The 17,167-nt window shown below is 40.9% G+C and overlaps 1 protein-coding gene across 5 annotated transcripts in view; it reads right to left on the reverse strand.

Annotated features, from left to right (window-relative positions):
* Positions 1 to 17,167, reverse strand: part of nckap5l (NCK-associated protein 5-like) — a 607,033-nt gene that overhangs the window by 121,806 nt on the left and 468,060 nt on the right. For all 5 annotated transcript variants that reach the window (XM_072262144.1, XM_072262143.1, XM_072262141.1 and 2 more), the window contains one exon: positions 14,433 to 14,576. In XM_072262144.1, coding sequence (XP_072118245.1) covers positions 14,433 to 14,576 — 144 coding nt within the window. The remainder of the gene's footprint in view (positions 1 to 14,432; positions 14,577 to 17,167) is intronic.

Here is a 17,167-nt window from a genome sequence, read left to right on the forward strand (position 1 = left end):
CCGTGCTTTCTTCATAATTATACATATGTGCTGGGCCCAGGACAGGTCCTCTGAAATGATAACGTGAAGGAATGCAAAGTTTCTGACCCTCTCCACCTCTGATTCCCTAATGAGGACTGGTACATGGACCTCCGGTTTCCTATTCCTGACGTCAATAATCCGCTGCTTGGTCTTGCTGACAATGAGTGAGAGGTTGTTGTTGTGGCACCACTCAGCCAGATTTTCAATCTCCCTCCTATATGCTGATTCATCACCACCCTTGATTCCTCCTACAATATGGTGTCGTCACTAAACTTGAATATGGCATTGGAGTTGTGTTTAACCTCACAGTTGTAGGTGTAAAGCAAGTAGAGCAGGGGGCTAAGCACTCAGCCTGTGGTGCACCTGTGCTGATGGTGATTGTGAAGATGTTGTTGCCAATCTGAAATGACTGGGGTCTGAAACTGAGGAAATCAAGTGTCCAATTGCACAAGGAGGTATTGAAGCCAATGTCTTGAAACTTATTGGTTAGTTTTGAGGGCATAAGTGCTGAGCTGTAGTCAAATAAGAACATCCTGATGCATGCATCCATATGTACCAGAGTTGAATGAAGAGCCAGTGATATATCTGCTGTGGTCTGTTGTGCTGGTAGGCAAATTGGAGTGGATCTAAATTGCTTCTGTAGCAGGAGTTGATATGTTTCATTGCCAACCTTTCAAAACACTTTATCTCTGTGGATGTAAACGCTACTGGATGATAATCATTGAGGCAGGTTACCATGTTTTTATCAGGACCTGGTATAACTGTAGTCTGCTTGAAGCAGGCGGGTACCTCAAACTGACAAAGTGAGAGGTTAAAGATCTCAGTGGAAACTCCAGCCAGTTGATCAGTATAGGTCGTTACTACTTAGGCAGGTACCCCATCTGTGTTGGCTGTTTTCCACGGGTTCACCATCCTGAAGGATGATTTTACATCAGCCTCAGAGTTTGAAATCACAGGATTATCAGAGGCTGTGGGAGTTTGTGATAGCTGCTCCATGTTTTGATGGTCAAAGTAAGCTTAGCTCTTCTGAAAGTGAAGCCTCGTTGTCACCTATGTCACTTAATTTCACTTTGTAGGATCTGATAGCAGACAAACCCTGCCACAACTATTGAGCATTCTTCATTGATCCAGGTTTAGTCCAGAACTGCCACTTCACCCATGAAATGGCCATGGTTATTACGGATCAGATGGTATGGAACGATAAGCATCAACAAACATTGGCTCTGGAAGTTTCATGTTGCCTCCTGTAGGAATGCAGATGTTTAATTAAATGTCCCAGTCTCAGACTGCCCATGAAATGATATTCTACGCAACTATTAGAACTTGAAGCACCACATGCAAAATGCTGGAGGAACTCAGCAGGATAGGCAGCATTGATGGAACAGAGTAAACAATCAATGTTTCAGTCTAAGACCCGTCATGGCCTGAAACATCAGCTGTTTACCCTTTTCCGTAGATGCTGCCTGTCCTGCTGAGTTCCTCCAGCATTTTGTGTGTATGGCTTGGATTTCCAGCATCTGCAGATTTCTCTTGTTGGGTATTAGAACTTGAGTTATATTGTCATCTGTATGTTGCAATGGACAAGTGACAATGGAGGTCTAAGCATGCTTACTTCGATGTGTTAATATGGCTCTGCTGTCCAGTTGATAATAGTTTAATTTTGAAAACATGCTCCTGGAACATTGCATCAGATGTGCATTTAGGGGCACAGGGTTATGGGATCATGCTCAGCTATCCCGGGACAGGTCCAAACTGAACATCATTAATGGTAATATTTTTCAATAGGCATATAACTGGCTGAAGAATGAAGTACAAAGCTGCATTAAATCATCCTGCAAAAATATTACTGATGAAAGACAACCAAGGTAGTTTTTGAGATTTTCTTTGTTTGACACATCTATAAATAATCTAGAGCAGGGAATCTTAAAAGGTACTGCTAAATGTGCCGATGATAGCTCGTGACTAAAATGGAGAATGGGGCAAGCTGCTGGGCTCTTTGTATGTCATTAGAATTTGGGCAGATGCATGGTGGATCAAATTCAGTGCAAAGTACATGAATAGAGAAAAACATCCACTGAAAGGCTTCAATTTACATATTTTCAATTTGGCAAATTAAAAGAGGGTCAAGGAGTCCAACTGTCAACAAACTCAAGCTATTGCAAAGGTATTCAGAAACTGAGAGTAACAGACAACAAATGAGATGATTTACTCAAAGGTCAATTTTGAATCAAAATAGAGAAATAATGCCATTCTTTCACATTTCGGCACAATGGAACTCCCGAGCTGCAACATAAAACCAATTGCAACACAACTGAGTCTAATCGAGTGCCGAAGGGCCTGTACTGTACTGTGGTATTCTAGTGTCTAGTCCAATTGTTTTAATGGTAATAGAATCAATTTACAGTGCTTCAGATCAGATCAGAGGACATAGGTTCACATTCCCAGTCTTTATCCACCAATTTTCAAGTAAATTTTGCCACAGTACCGTGTAAAAGTCTCAGGCACATATGCAGTTCTCCCTCTCTAGCCCTTGACCTTTCCCACCTGGCTTCACCTGTCACCCTCCAGCTAGCCTATTTCCCCTCCCTCCACCTTCTAATTCTGGCATCTTGTTTCTCAGTCCCAAAGAAGGGACTCAGCCTGAAACCTCAGTTATCTAGTCATTTCCGTAGATGTTGACTGACTTGCTGAGTTCCACCAGCATTTTGTGTGTGTTGCTTTATGTGTACCTAAGAATTTTGTAGTAATTTTATGTATTGTGTTGTACTGCTGCTCTTCTGCAAAAAAAGCAAATTTCATGACATGTGAGTAATGACAAACGTAATTCTGTTATAGGTCTCTATTGTGGATTGAGAGTGGGAAGGGGAGCAGGGAGAGGGAATCATGGTTGGGAAATTGGGAAGGGAGGGGGGCGGGAGCAGGATGCACCAGAGAGACATTCAGTGATGATCAATAAACCAATTGTTTGAAAAACAAATAATCTTGTCTGGTGTCTGGTGTCTCAGGGATGGGTGTGTCTGGCACTCATTATCTGCTACCTGTCCAACGCTCCTCCCACAGCGATCTACCCTCTGTGATACACGAGGCAGAGCTTCAGACTGTTGGGGCATATTCTGGATGATTAGGTTGTACCTCAGCAGGACTGAGATCTGTGTGGAATGGTTCACTTGTTTCACTGAGGAGCAATTAGTCTCATTTGGAAGCTGCAAGAGATGTGACTGTGGGATGTCCTTGAGTCATGGGCATTTGGGAATACAATTTAGGCTATTATTGTGGAGTTCTTCAGCAAACTTTACACAGTTCTTCTCACAGTCCACTTAACACTTGCCATTACAGTTGTGAAGGCAAGAGTATAAGCTGTAATGTTTGACTCTTTCAAGTCCACTTTAGCTTTTTGCTGTCATCAAAGGGAAGTCCTAGGTTTTTGTCAATGTTCGCTAACACTATACATTGTTTATAGACATCCTGCAGGCGTCTTTGGTATTCATATTCTAAAAGCAGAGGTTTGCAATGAATCAGTCACCAAACTCATACTCGAGACAGCTCAGTCCTGGCCGGACCCCAGCAAGTTCGAGGAGCTGCTCAGAAAGCTGTTCACACCAGGATGAAGAATGTGAGGGTCAGGCCATGGACCACCTTAATGGTCTTCTGAGAGCATCTGTTCTTTAATATTTTGTCAACAGTTCTTAAAATTAATAAGGAAATAGATAACAATGAAACATTAGCTGAAATTCATTAAAGTATTGAAAGTCATGACAGGGACCAGCCTAGAGTGAAAAGGGTCAGTTGTGATGGTATCTACCTTTGAGCCCATCTACATAGAGCATTGTTGCAGGAAAACAGCATCCACCCGAAACACTCTTCTCACTACTGCCATCAGGAAGAAGGCACAAGAGCCTCAAGACTCACTGGCACCAGGTTCAGGAACAATTGTTAACCCTCAACCATCAGGCTCTTGAACTAAAGGGAATAACTTCACTTGCCCCATCACTGAACTGTCCTCACAACTAATGGAATCACTTTCAAAGAATCTTCACTTCATGTTCTTGATATTTATTGTTTATTTATTTATTTTTGTCTTTGGCACACTGCTTGAACCCCAAAGCTGGTGCGGTCTTTCATTGATTTTATTATGACTATTATTATATCATAGATTTATTGAGTATACCTGCAGAAAATGTATCTCAGGGTTGTATATGGTGACATATATGTACTCAGATAATAAACTTAATTTGAATTATGTTCTATACTTCCACACTGCTTTGTACAGAGTAGGGCACATATATAAAGGAGGAGGAGGAGAAGATGGCGACGCGACGCAGCGCGCGCGGCCACTCCGGTGATGATGTTTGTTATTTGTCAAGTAGGGGACCATGCACAATCCTGATTTGATGGAGACGGACGTGAGAGTACGGAGGAACATCTGGAGAAACTTCTGAAATGCCTGCTCCGCTAACGCTGCTACTGTGTGGTAACTGGAATCTCCGGAGCAGGAGGCCCCGAATCCTCGGCTTTGCTTGTTTCAGCGGCCAGGACGAAGTCGAATTCTCTCGGCGGAGGATGGCACTCGGGAGGCTGTATCTGAGGGGCTGGTCGGAGGTTCGAAGTTTTCGGGCAGGCAGACTCTGTGTTGGCTGTGGTCGGGTGCTTCCAATGCTTCGACAGTTGTCGGTGACTGGAGGTTTATGGCAGGGAGTTTCTCTCTTTTGCTGCCTGCTATCGGGGACTCGGGAGTCGATCGGGACTTTGAGACTTTTTTTTTTACCGTGCCCACGGTCTGTTCTTTTCCAAATTACGGTATTGCTTTGCACTGCTGTAACTATATGTTATAATTATGTGGTTCTGTCTGTGTTAGTCTTTGGTTTGTCCTGTTTTTCTGTGATATCACTCTGGAGGAACATTGTATCATTTCTTAATGCATGCATGCATTTCTAAATGACAATAAACGAGGACTGAGTGTTCTCATAATCTAAAACAGATAGAGCCGCCAGTTCTCTGGTAATCTGCTGGCCACAATTAGCATAAGTTAGCTCAAGTGGTCTTTACATTGAATCTTAAGATTGAAATAGACATTTAAATTTTATATGCATGAGAAAATTCCATACAAATATACATACACGATATCACGGAAACCATTCCACCCATAGCTATATTTTCCAAGTAATATAAGAATACTTGGATATATGGTCACAACTCTTGGGTAAGGATATAAAATGCACTCCAGGATCTCTCATGCCCTTTATTGGAAGATTTTCATAGAGATATCAATGAATCACATAATGCAGGGTTACTGATTCACAGTTCACAGGCTTTGCTGCTGCCACTGAGACCTGTCCATATTGATTACCCACTGTAGTGTAATTCCAGTAATAACAGATGGAGCTATCAGAGCGCACATCACATAGTCATATTGCAATCTGAAGTCACCCTATACCCGTCTGTTATCACAAGACCAATCCTCGGGCCTGGTGGTGCACTTAAGTCAATATCGTTTATGTGTGTAAGTCCAATGTTTGCATCTCAGTAAGTGAGGATTCTAGCTTACTCTCTCAAACTTGGGGCACCATTATACTGAGGCTGTACAATTTGGTTCCTTGCAGCCAGTCTAAACTGACAGACATTAGTTCTTAAATACAAGAGATTGTGCTGCTGCTGGAAATCCAGAGCAAAATACACAAAATGCTGGAGGAACTCAGCAGGCCAGGTAGCATCTTTGGAAATGAATGAACGGTCAACATTTCAGGCTGAGACTGTTCTTCAGGGAGCAGAAAGGGGGAAGAAGCCAGAATAAAAAGGTGGGGGTGGGGAGGGGAAGGTGACTGGCTAGAGGGAGAAAGGTGAAGCCAGGTAGGTGGGAAAGATAAAGGGCTGGAGATGAAGGAATCTGATAGGAGAGGAGAGTGGACTGTAGGAAAAAGCGGAGAAGTTAGGGGACCCAGGAGAGGAGATAGGCAGGTGAGAGGCCAGAATGATGAATGGAAGAAGAGGCAAGGGGGAAGGAAGAATATTTTTACTGGAAGGAAAGAAATGATATTCGTGCCTTTACGCTGGAGGCTTCCCAGATGGAATATAAGGATGGCCTCATCATGGTACAAGATGGACTGACATGTTGTAACAAGAATGGGGTACCAGACAGAATATGAGGTGTTTCTCCTCCACCCTGAGGGCGGTCTCATCATGGGACGAGAGGAGTCCAGGGACATTATTTAATTTGTTTTTATCTACACTTACCAGGTTAGAATAAAATCTTCGTATGTTGCTCTGTTTCCTACTATTTTGAGGTAGCCAAGAAGCAGACATTTCCAGTAATATCTGCTCAGTTGTTTTGTGAACAAGGATAACGTCATGTTACGCTCTCAATTAGGAGATTCTGGTCAAAGTGTCTGTTCCCATAAGGCACACATAAAACGCAGATAAAAGAGATGAATGGGAAAGCCTAATACAAGAACGTAAGAAATAGGAGCAGGAGTAGGAGTAGGCCATCTGGCCCATCGAGCCTGCCCCGCCATTCAATAAGATCATGGCTGATCTGTCTGTAAACTCAGCTCCATCTACCTGCCTTTTCCCCATATCCCTTAATTCCCTTACAATGTAAAAACCTGTCAAACTGTTTCTTAAACATATTTAGTGAAGAAGCCTCAACTGCTTCCCTGGGCAGAGAATTCCATAGATTCACCACTCTCTGGGAAAAGCAGTTTCTCCTCATCTCTGTCCTGAATAAATGGACAGTAATCTGCATTTTAGTAAAGAATTTAAAATCTTGTAGAATACACTTATAATTTTATACTATTAAAGACTAATGGTTACATCATAATCATTATGTGCCGTGTTGTATGATGTAGGCGATCATGGTCTCATGACCATGATTGTTCTTGGCAAATTTTTCTTCAGAAGTGGTTTGCACTGCCTTCGTCTAACGGTTATATGACACATAAATAAGATTGTCCTTAACCACTCACTTCTACTGTGAAGCATAATTTATCATCATGCCATGGATCACATCACCTCAAAACTCAGGAAACTAATTTTCAAGTAACAACAATTTTGATTATCAATTTTTAATAAAAATCAATTTCTTAATTTTTTTCCAAATTTTTGGAGATAATCATTTATTACTCTGAAAATGTTGTAGTTCTGTTATATTGTTATTGCAGCAGAACATATAAAAAGCTGAGTAAAATGGATGCCTTTCAAACTGCAAAGTGCCATTCTCTCATGATTAATTGATACACAAAGCTCATTTTGCAGAGTGAAACACTAAAACAGAGTGAGGCAAAATGGATTTTTCAAGATGAAGGAGACAACCTGACACAGGTCAGAATTAATTATAAGATATTCTTAACTGTTTGAATTTACATAATTCAAATCCATCTCAGTAGTTTTTGCATCATAATTGTCAGTTAAAAGCAATCAAATGCACCCAAATTATATAGCAGAGAACCTTTTTATGGATTTCCTACAGATAACGTTTAAAACAAAAAGCACTGAACATTTTTTCCCACTATTGTTTAAAAGGAGAAAACAAAAATCACATTTCTTATGTGCCTCCTTGCAGAAGCCATACTTCAGTCCGTCAACTTGGTATTAAATGAACCACAGTTGAATTAAGTAAATGTGATAAGGCTCTATACTTTACTATCAAAGTTCCAGATCAGAAGGATTAAATTTCCTGCATGTTGCACATTTCCCGACTTCCAATTCAGTCTCCTTCCGATGACAATACAAGGTCAGTATCAGATAGGCTCATGCATCTCTGTACAGTTATTCTAATGAATTGCGACAGAACATTGGGCTTCAAAGCATTTTTGAAAATATATACCAATGATAAAATTTATCAGTTGATTTTAAAAAATAAGGCTACATGTTGAACTACTATACGAACAAAGTGTTCTAAAAATATATGGATGAGATCATAAGATATTGGAAACAAGAGAATTATGTAGAAAGTTTTCAGTTTTTTTTAAATGGGTTCTATTGGGTTTCTTTGTTTCCTGGCTGCCTGTAAGGAGATGAATCTCAAGGTTGTATAAAGCTTACGTACTTCGATGATAATTTCTGTTGAACTTTGAATTTATGTTATGATATAGTTCTAGTAGTATTTATTGAATGATTCAAAATATTCCTAAGCAATTACTTAGAATTAAATTCACCACAGATTTTTTTTTTGCATTTCCTCATTTCACAGACTATCCTTTAACTCAAAAGGCAAGCAAGAAAAATAAAATGCATTCCCTGAAGATTTTGCAGAAATCTTCAAAAGTGTTTTGCCATTGCGTTCGTCTAATGGTTATATGCCACATGAATAAGATTGTCCTTAACCACTCACTACTACTGCGAAGCATAATTTATCATCACGCCATGGATCGCATCACTTCAAAACTCTGGAAACTAATTTTCAAGTAAGAGCAACTTTGATTAGCAATTTGTAATAAAAATCCATTTTTTGATTTTGCAGAAATCAAACAATATTCAATAAATTCGTCAAAATCTATTTAAATGTCGTGTGACTATATATGAAATTTAACACAGACAACTGCAAAACAATACCTATAGGAAAGAGTCTGAGCTACGACACAAAATTCCATTGTATGTATTGAAATATTTCTGGATAATCCCCTAAAATTCTCAGACTCATCACTCAAGATGTTGAGCGAATAACAATCAAAAGTTCCAGATTTTTGAAAAATATAGCTGAAGTAATGTACTAAAAGTCAGCAGAATTCTGTACGGTGTTCTAGTCAGACCTTCAAGTGCTGTATCTATATATGAGCTTTGATTCACAAAAGAAACACAGGAGGTTCTACGGGGAAGAGACACAAGACTCAATCTTTATGTCTGTGGTGTGCGTTCTAAAGATAAGCTGGAGAAACTTGGCGTTCTGGTCAGAAAGGAGATACGTAAGAGATGATTTTACACAGAAGTATAGAAGGAAATGGGAAAAATTATTTAGATAATTATACTACTTCAACCCAAATTTGTTTTTATAAAGAAGTTAAATGTAATTAAATCCATTGGACATGGGAAAATCAAGGTAGAGGACTGAATTCTTAGAAAAGCAGTGTTGTTAAAAGATTTTGGATTCTTTTAAGAAATAATTAGATATTAAAGTGGAAATAAATCAGGAACTTTCTGGATAATGTTTAAAATACAATGATTGATAAGCCTTATGTCTATTTATCACTAAGCTCACAAAAACTTAAGAAATCAGAGAACTTTTCCATTGAATTGGGCCGAAATATGGATGGGAGGGATATGGAGGGCTATGGTCCATGATGGAAATGGGCAGTTTTGATAATTCAGCACAGAATCGATGGGCCCAAGGGCCTGTCTCTGTGCTGTTGTTTACTATGATTCCAAAACTGAGTAATATCTTTCAACACCATCTTTCATATCCAAACTCACCAATTCACCTTATGCCCTTAATTTACTGGCTTCTTACAAATTGTAAAAATGCAGGGTTTTGTAACATGTAACCTTAAAAATATACACCATTGTTAGTACTTGGTTAAAAATTAACCTTAATACTCCTACAAGACTCAGTCATGAACACTTATCTAGAAAGTGAATACTTAATCACATCGATGTCTAATAGTTCATTAATGTAACCGTCACATATATAAATAGCTGTAGGAAAATACCTTGAAGAAATAATCTGATATTCCTCATATATAAAGTAGTAATATAGTACAGTTGCTTGATTTTTCATAGAAATTGTGTGCCCCTGTGTATGCTGAAGAATAAACAATAGAGATACAGTAATCTGATGCACTAACTAAATTACAGCTGCCTGAAGATATGGGGAAAATACCGTTACTATAACTTGAAGTAGCGTTAAAGAGTAAAGGAGGATTATTAAAACTACAAGTCAGGATCCAACAAAATGTACTTAATAATGATGTATCAGAAATGTTGCACTCTCAGAAGTGATATCACAAATCTATCCCTAAAGCTTAATTTTCAGGTTGAGTCAATGGTGAGGAAGGCAAATGCAATATTAGCATTCATTTCAAGAGGACTAGAATATAAAAGCAAAGATGTAATGTTGAGGCTTTTTAAAACAGTGGTGAGGCCTCACTTGGAGTATTGTGAGCAGTGTTGGGCTGTTTATCTAAGAAAAGATGTGCTGACCACGGAAAGGGTTCAGAGGAGGCTCATGAAAATGATTCTGGAATTGAAATGAATGTCATATAAGGAGCATTTGATAGCTCTGGGCCTGAACTCATTGGAATTCAAAAGAATGAGGGGGGACCTCACTGAGACCTATTTAATGTTGAAAGGCCTCGATAGAGAGGATATGGAGAGGATGTGTCCTATGGTGGGAGAGCCTAGGACACAGACTCAGAATAGAGGGACATCCATTTAGAATGGAGATGAGGAGGAATTCCTTTAGCCAAAAAATGGTGAACCCGAGGAATCCGCTGCCACAGGCAGCTGTGGAAGCCACGTCAACGGATATATTTAAGGCAGAGGTTGATAGATTTCTTGATTAATCAGTGCATGAAGGGATATGGGAAGAAGGCAAGACATTGGGTCTGAGAGAAAAAATAGATCAGATAGGATGAACTGATGAAGCAGACTTGATAGGCCAAATGGCCAAATTCTGTTCCTATATCTTATGGTCTTATGATTGAATTTGTGTGGTCAATATCATCCATTCTCAATATTCTTGTCCTGTACAGGTATCATGAAATAGCTGAAGGGCAGCCTAATTCACCATATACAGTCACAAAACAACACACAGGAAACTAAATCATTTGGATTTAGCTTTGGGTAAGTATTTTTTTTTCCCATGTGGTGAGCGTGTGGAATGGGCTGCTGGCGACAGTGGTGGAGGCGGATACGATAAGGTCTTTTAAGAGACTCCTGGACAGGTACACGGAGCTCAGAAAAATAGCGGGCTATGGGTTAAGTAACCTAGCGGGCTAAGTAACTTCTAAGGTAAGTACATATTCGGCACAGCTTTGTGGCCGGAGGGCCTGTATTGTGCTGTAGGTTTTCAATGTTTCTATGAAAATAAAAAAAACATTAGTTCTGTACAATTGTTTAAAAATAATTAGTAATGAGTATCAAAATGATAATTATAGCTCAGAACACAGAAGGTCTTAAATGTGAACATGGACACAGGGACTCCCAGGAATCAGTAAGGGTCAAAGAATGTAATTTACTATAATACGAACTCTGCTTTGCAAATGAAGATTGTGTTACAGAACGTGATCTTGAGGGCCCAGTATGAGAGACCAACCATTAGTGAAGATAAGATCATGTTTGTGTGATGATTGATGAAGGGATTGCTGGTGAATGTCATGAGCCCATCGTATTGAATGAATCATCTAAAAGTAGGTCTTCAAGGAATCCTCACAAGCAGGAAGAAAAGGCAATACAAACAAGAGAAAACCTGCAGATGCTGGAAATCCAAACAACACACAAAAATGGTGGAGGAGCTCAGCAGGTCGGGCAGCGTCTGTGAAAAAGTGTAAACAGTCGATGTTTTGGGCTGAGATCCTTCATCAAGACTAGAGAAAAAAGATGAGAAGAAAGAGTGTGGGGGGAGGAGAGGGTGAAACACAAGGTGATGGGTGAAACTGAGGGGGAGGGGTGAAGTAAAGAGCTGCGAATTGAATGGTGAAAGAGATACAGGACTGGAGAGGGGGGAATCTGATAGGAGAGGACAAAAGACCATGGAAGGAAGAAAAGGCAGGGGTGGGGGGAGCACCAGAGAGAGTTGAAGGGCAGGTAAGGAGATAAGGTGAGAGAGGGAAAGGGAAATGGGGAATGGGGGCATTACCAGAAGTTCGAGGGATTGATGTTCATGCACTCAGTTTGGAGGCTACCCAGATGGACTATAAGGTGTGGCTTCATCGTGACAGTAGAGGATGCCTTGGACTGACGTGTCAGAACGGGAATGGGAAGTGGAATTAAAATGGGTGGCCACTGGGAGATCCCACTTCTATGGTGGGCAGAAGGTGGTGCTTGGCGAAGTGCATTCCTAACCTATGTCGGGTCTCATCAATAAACAGGAGGTCACACCAGCATCACTGGACCCCAACAGATTCTCAGGTGAAGTGTCACCTCACCTGGAAGGACCATTCGGGGCCCTGAATGGGAGGAGGTGTAGGGGGAGGTGTAGCATTATTCAGGGCCCCCAAACTGTCCTTCCAGGTGAGGTGACACTTCACCTGTGAGTCTGTTGGGGTCATCTACTGTATTCGGTCCTCCTGGTGTGGCCTCCTGTATATTGGTGAAACTTGACACAGATTGAGAAATGGCTTCACTGAGCACCTACGCTCTGTCCACCAGTAAAAGTGGGATCTCCCAGTGGCCACCCATTTTAATTCCACTTCTCATTCCCATTCTGACATGCCAGTCCATGGCCTCCTCTACTGTCGCGATAAGGGCACACTTGGGTTGAAAGAACACCACCTTATATTCCGTCTGGGTAGTCTCCAACCTGATGGCATGAACGTTGATCTCGAGAACTTCTGGTAATGTCCCCCACCCTCTCACCATTTCCCATCCCCTTTTCCCTCTCTCACCTTATCTCCTTATCTGCCTATCACATCCCTCTGGAGCTTCTCCCCCTTTTCTTTCTTCCAAGGCCTTCTGTACTCTCCTATCACATTCCTCCTTCTCCCGCCCTGTATCTCTTTCACCTATCAATTTCCAAGCACGTTTCCACACCCACATCCCCCCCCCCACTGGTTTCACCCATCACCTTGTGGTTCTTTGTCCCCTCCCCACACCTTCTTACTCTGACTCATCTTTTTCTCTCCAGTCCTGATGAAAGGTCTTGGCCCAACATCTCTTTTCCAGAAAAGGTATTAACAATTTTACCAGTGTGATTTAAATTCACTTAAATGTTTTTCCTCAACTCATCAAGTGAAGGAACCGATATTCACTTTTTTATAGGCATCCGTTGGTCTTGTGAGAAGGTTGGAAGGTTTCCAGGGTGCGAGCCTGGGCAAGGTTGTATGGAAGACCGGCAGTTGTCCATGCTGCAAGTCTCCCCTCTCCACGCCACCAATGTTGTCCAAGGGAAGGACATGAAGGCTGATTCAGCTTGGCACTGGTGTCGTCGCAGAGCAATGTGTTGTTAAGTGCCTTGCTCAAGGACACAACATGCTGCCTCAGCTGAGGCTCAAACTAGCGACGTTCAGATCACTAGACTGACACCTTAACTACTAGGCCATATTATTAATAGTCATAGTCGTACTTTATTGATCCCGGTGGAAATTGGTTTTTGTTACAGTTGCACCATAAATAATAAATAGTAATAGAACCATAAATAGTTAAATAGTAATATGTAAATTACGCCAGTAAATTATGAAATAAGTCCAGGACCAGCCTATCGGCTCAGGGTGTCTGTCCCTCCAAGGGAGGAGTTGTAAAGTTTGATGGCCACAGGCAGGAATGACTTCCTATGCCGCTCTGTGCTGCATCTCGGAGGAATGAGTCTCTGGCTGAATGTACTCCTGTGCCCAACCAGTACATTATGTAGTGGATGGGAGACATTGACCAAGATGGCATGCAACTTAGACAGCATCCTCTTTTCAGACACCACCGTCAGAGAGTCCAGTTTCATCCCCACAACATCACTGGCCTTACGAATGAGATTGTTGATTCTGTTGGTGTCTGCTACCCTCAGCCTGCTGCCCCAGCACACAACAGCAAACATGATAGCACTGGCCACCACAGACTCATAGAACATCCTCAGCATCATCCGGCAGCTGTTAAAGGACCTCAGTCTCCTCAGGAAATAGAGACGGCTCTGACCCTTCTTGTAGACAGCCTCAGTGTTCTTTGACCAGTCCAATTTATTGTCAATTCGTATCCCCAGGTATCTGAAATCCTCCACCATGTCCACACTGACCCCCTGGATTGAAACAGGGGTCACCGGTACCTTAGCTCTTCTCAGGTCTACCACCAGCTCCTTAGTCTTTTTCACATTAAGCTGCACTTTTTCACATTAATATGCACTACATGAGATATTTTCCAAACTATTGACAGAGTTTCTCCCTTTTGCCGCCTGCTATTGGGGACTCAGGAGTCGATCGGGACTTTAAGACTTTTTTTTTACCGTGCCCATGGTCTGCTCTTTATCAAATTATGGTATTGCTTTGCACTGCTGTAACCATATGTTGTAATTATGTGGTTCTGTCAGTGTTAAGTCTTTGGTTTGTCCTGTTTTTCTGTGATATCACTGTGGAGGAATATTGCATCATTTCTTAATGTATGCATGCATTTCTAAATGACAATAAACGAGGACAGAGTGTCCTCATAATCTAATCTAATTTCTGTCATAGTTTGTTAGTGAAGAGTTGTGCATTGTTAAAAAGTGAAAAGTATGCAAATTCACATCTTTGTAGCAATAAAGTTGCCTTGAATGAGAAAGTGATAATGTAGTTGCAGTTTACCTGTTCATTTGCTTGGTTCTGATATTTTAAACTTTGCCAGTCAGAGAGATTCCCAGGAGATGACTCACTCAAATGCCACAGTTCAACGTAATTTTCATGTGGAATTGTATTAACTACACACTCAGAATCCATTTTCAAATCTTTCTATAATTAAACAAATCAGACAAAAATGTTATAAGAACAAAGAAATACATTCTAAAGATAATGTTGCACAACTATTAAAGAAACAGTGCATAAATGCCATGAAAGATTTTGAAACATACATCATTTTGGATATACAGTATTATTTGGCAAAATGAAGTGCAACACAAGAAATAAGCTCTTGCCTCTTGAAATACTGATGGAAAATTAGGGTTTGTAATCCTCAGTAGTTTGTGAATGAATTACACATTATCCTATCCGTACACCTGTACATCTACTTGTTAATATCTAATCAGCCAACCATGTAGCAGCAACTCGATGCACAAAAGCATGCAGACATGGGCAAGAGGTTCAGTGGTTGTTCAGACCAAACTCCAGAATGGGAAAGAAATGTGATCTAAGTGACTGGCTGTTGAATGATTGTTGGTGCCAGTTGGGGTGGCTTAAGTATGCCAGAAACGGCTGATCTCCTGGGGTTTTCACACACAGCGTTCTTTGGAGTTTACACAGAATGGTGCAAGAAACAAAACAAAGGAGAAGTGTTCTGGCTGCGTGGATTTCCTAGGGATATCCTGGCCTCCAACTACATCACACAATGTACATCAGCAGCTCAGTTTGCCATTGCAAACTGCTCCTGGTATGTAGAAAAGTGGTAGAATCTGTGGATGATGGTAATGGGGAGGAGGGGTAGAGGGTGAAGAAGAAGCAACTGTTGGGAATGTGGAGAGAATTTGGTAGGTTAGGATAGGATTCACATAAAAATGGATGTTTAATGGTGGGCATATCTGAGACTAAGTAACTGGAATAAAGTGAACAAAGCTACTCAGCAACATCAGCTATGACTCATGGCTGACCTACCCGATTATTTGTAACTGCCAAGAATAATAATTCATGTTCATATCTGTTAAATTGCAACTAAAATTATACAAAGGTGTGTGAAAGTTCCTTGTGCTTCCTGCCCGATATATTTATAAAATGTATTTATTTCACCCGTGAGAAAGTTTCAGCATCTGGACCTCTACAACTGCCATATTAATAATGTGGGTGTAAACAAAACAACATTCTTTTGACATAGAATAAAATCTGGAAGATGCTGGAAAGGTTAAAACTTCCTTTGATGCATTTGACACACTTCCATTTTATTTATTTCAGCACTTTTCTGGATCTTAGGTATTCTATTTCTACATTTAAGAAGTTGTTAGGAGATTAAAGACATTTCTGACATAGTTATAGCTGGGTACCACAGTTAAACATGTTACTACACCTTCCAGAAAGGGGATCAGGTCTGTGGTCTTACTGAGCAGATAGTATCTTCTCCAAGAAAATTCATATCTTATTCCAGGTTCATTATGCCAAAGGCATTTTTTGGAATAACATCATACTTAAAGATTCAGAGAGTCATAGAACACTACAGCACAGAAACAGACCCTTCAAGCCCATCTAGTCCATGCCAAACCATTAATCTGCTTAGTCCCATGGACCAGCACCCCAACAGCCCTCCATACCGTGGCCATCTATGTACCTATCCAAGTTTCTCTTAAATGTTGAAATCAACCACACATTCAACACTTGAGCTGGCAGCTTGTTCCACATGCTCTCCAACCTCTGAGTGAAGAATTCCTCCATGTTCCCCTTAGATATTTCATCTTTCTCCAGTAACCTATGGCCTCTAGTTCTAGTTTCACCCAACCTCAGTGGAAAAAGCCTACCTGTATTTACCCTATCTACATTCTTCTTTTACTCTCCAGGGATTTTAAGTCCTAATATATTCTTCCTTTCTTTGTAATTCAGGCCCTCAGGTCCCAGTAAAATCTTCATAATTTTTTTCTACAATCTTTCAATCTTACTTACATATTTCTTGTAGGCAGATGACCAAAACTGGATACGATACTTCAAATTAGACCTGATCAATGACTTAAATAGCTTCAACATAACATCCCAAGTCTTGTACTCAATACATTGATTTTTGTTATGACCCTATCTACCTGTCAGCCCACTTTCAATGTATTATGGATCCGTATTCCCAAATCCCTCTATTCCACTGCACTCCTCAGTGCCCTACTGCTCACTGTGTAAGACCTAACCTGGTTGTCCTACCAAAGTACAATACTTTACACTTGTCTGCAATAAATTCCATATGCCATTTCCTCACCCATTTCACCAGCTGGACCAAATCCTACAGCAAACTTTGATCGTGTTCCTCGCTGTAAACTAGGCCCTCAATCTTGGTGTCATCTGCAAATTTGCTGATCTAGTTTACCACATTATCATCCAGATCATTGATATGGATGACAGACAATGGACCCAGCACTGATCCCTGTGGCACACCACTAGTCACAGGCCTCCAATCAGAAAGGCAACTATCTATACCCATTCTCTGGCTTCTTCCATGAAGCCGAGGTCTAATGCAGTTTACTACCTCATCTTGAATGCCAAGTGATTGAACATGCTTGTCCATTTTGGTAAAAGGAACAATAGTGCGGACTATAATCTAAATGTGGAGAAGGTTCACGCATCAGAGGTGCAGAGGAACTTAGGGGTCCTCGTGCAAGACTCCCAGAAGGTTAATCCACAGACTGAGTCTCTGGTAAAGA

This window comes from Mobula birostris, chromosome 6, assembly GCF_030028105.1.
Source record: "Mobula birostris isolate sMobBir1 chromosome 6, sMobBir1.hap1, whole genome shotgun sequence".
In the NCBI taxonomy this organism is placed as follows: domain Eukaryota; kingdom Metazoa; phylum Chordata; class Chondrichthyes; order Myliobatiformes; family Myliobatidae; genus Mobula; species Mobula birostris.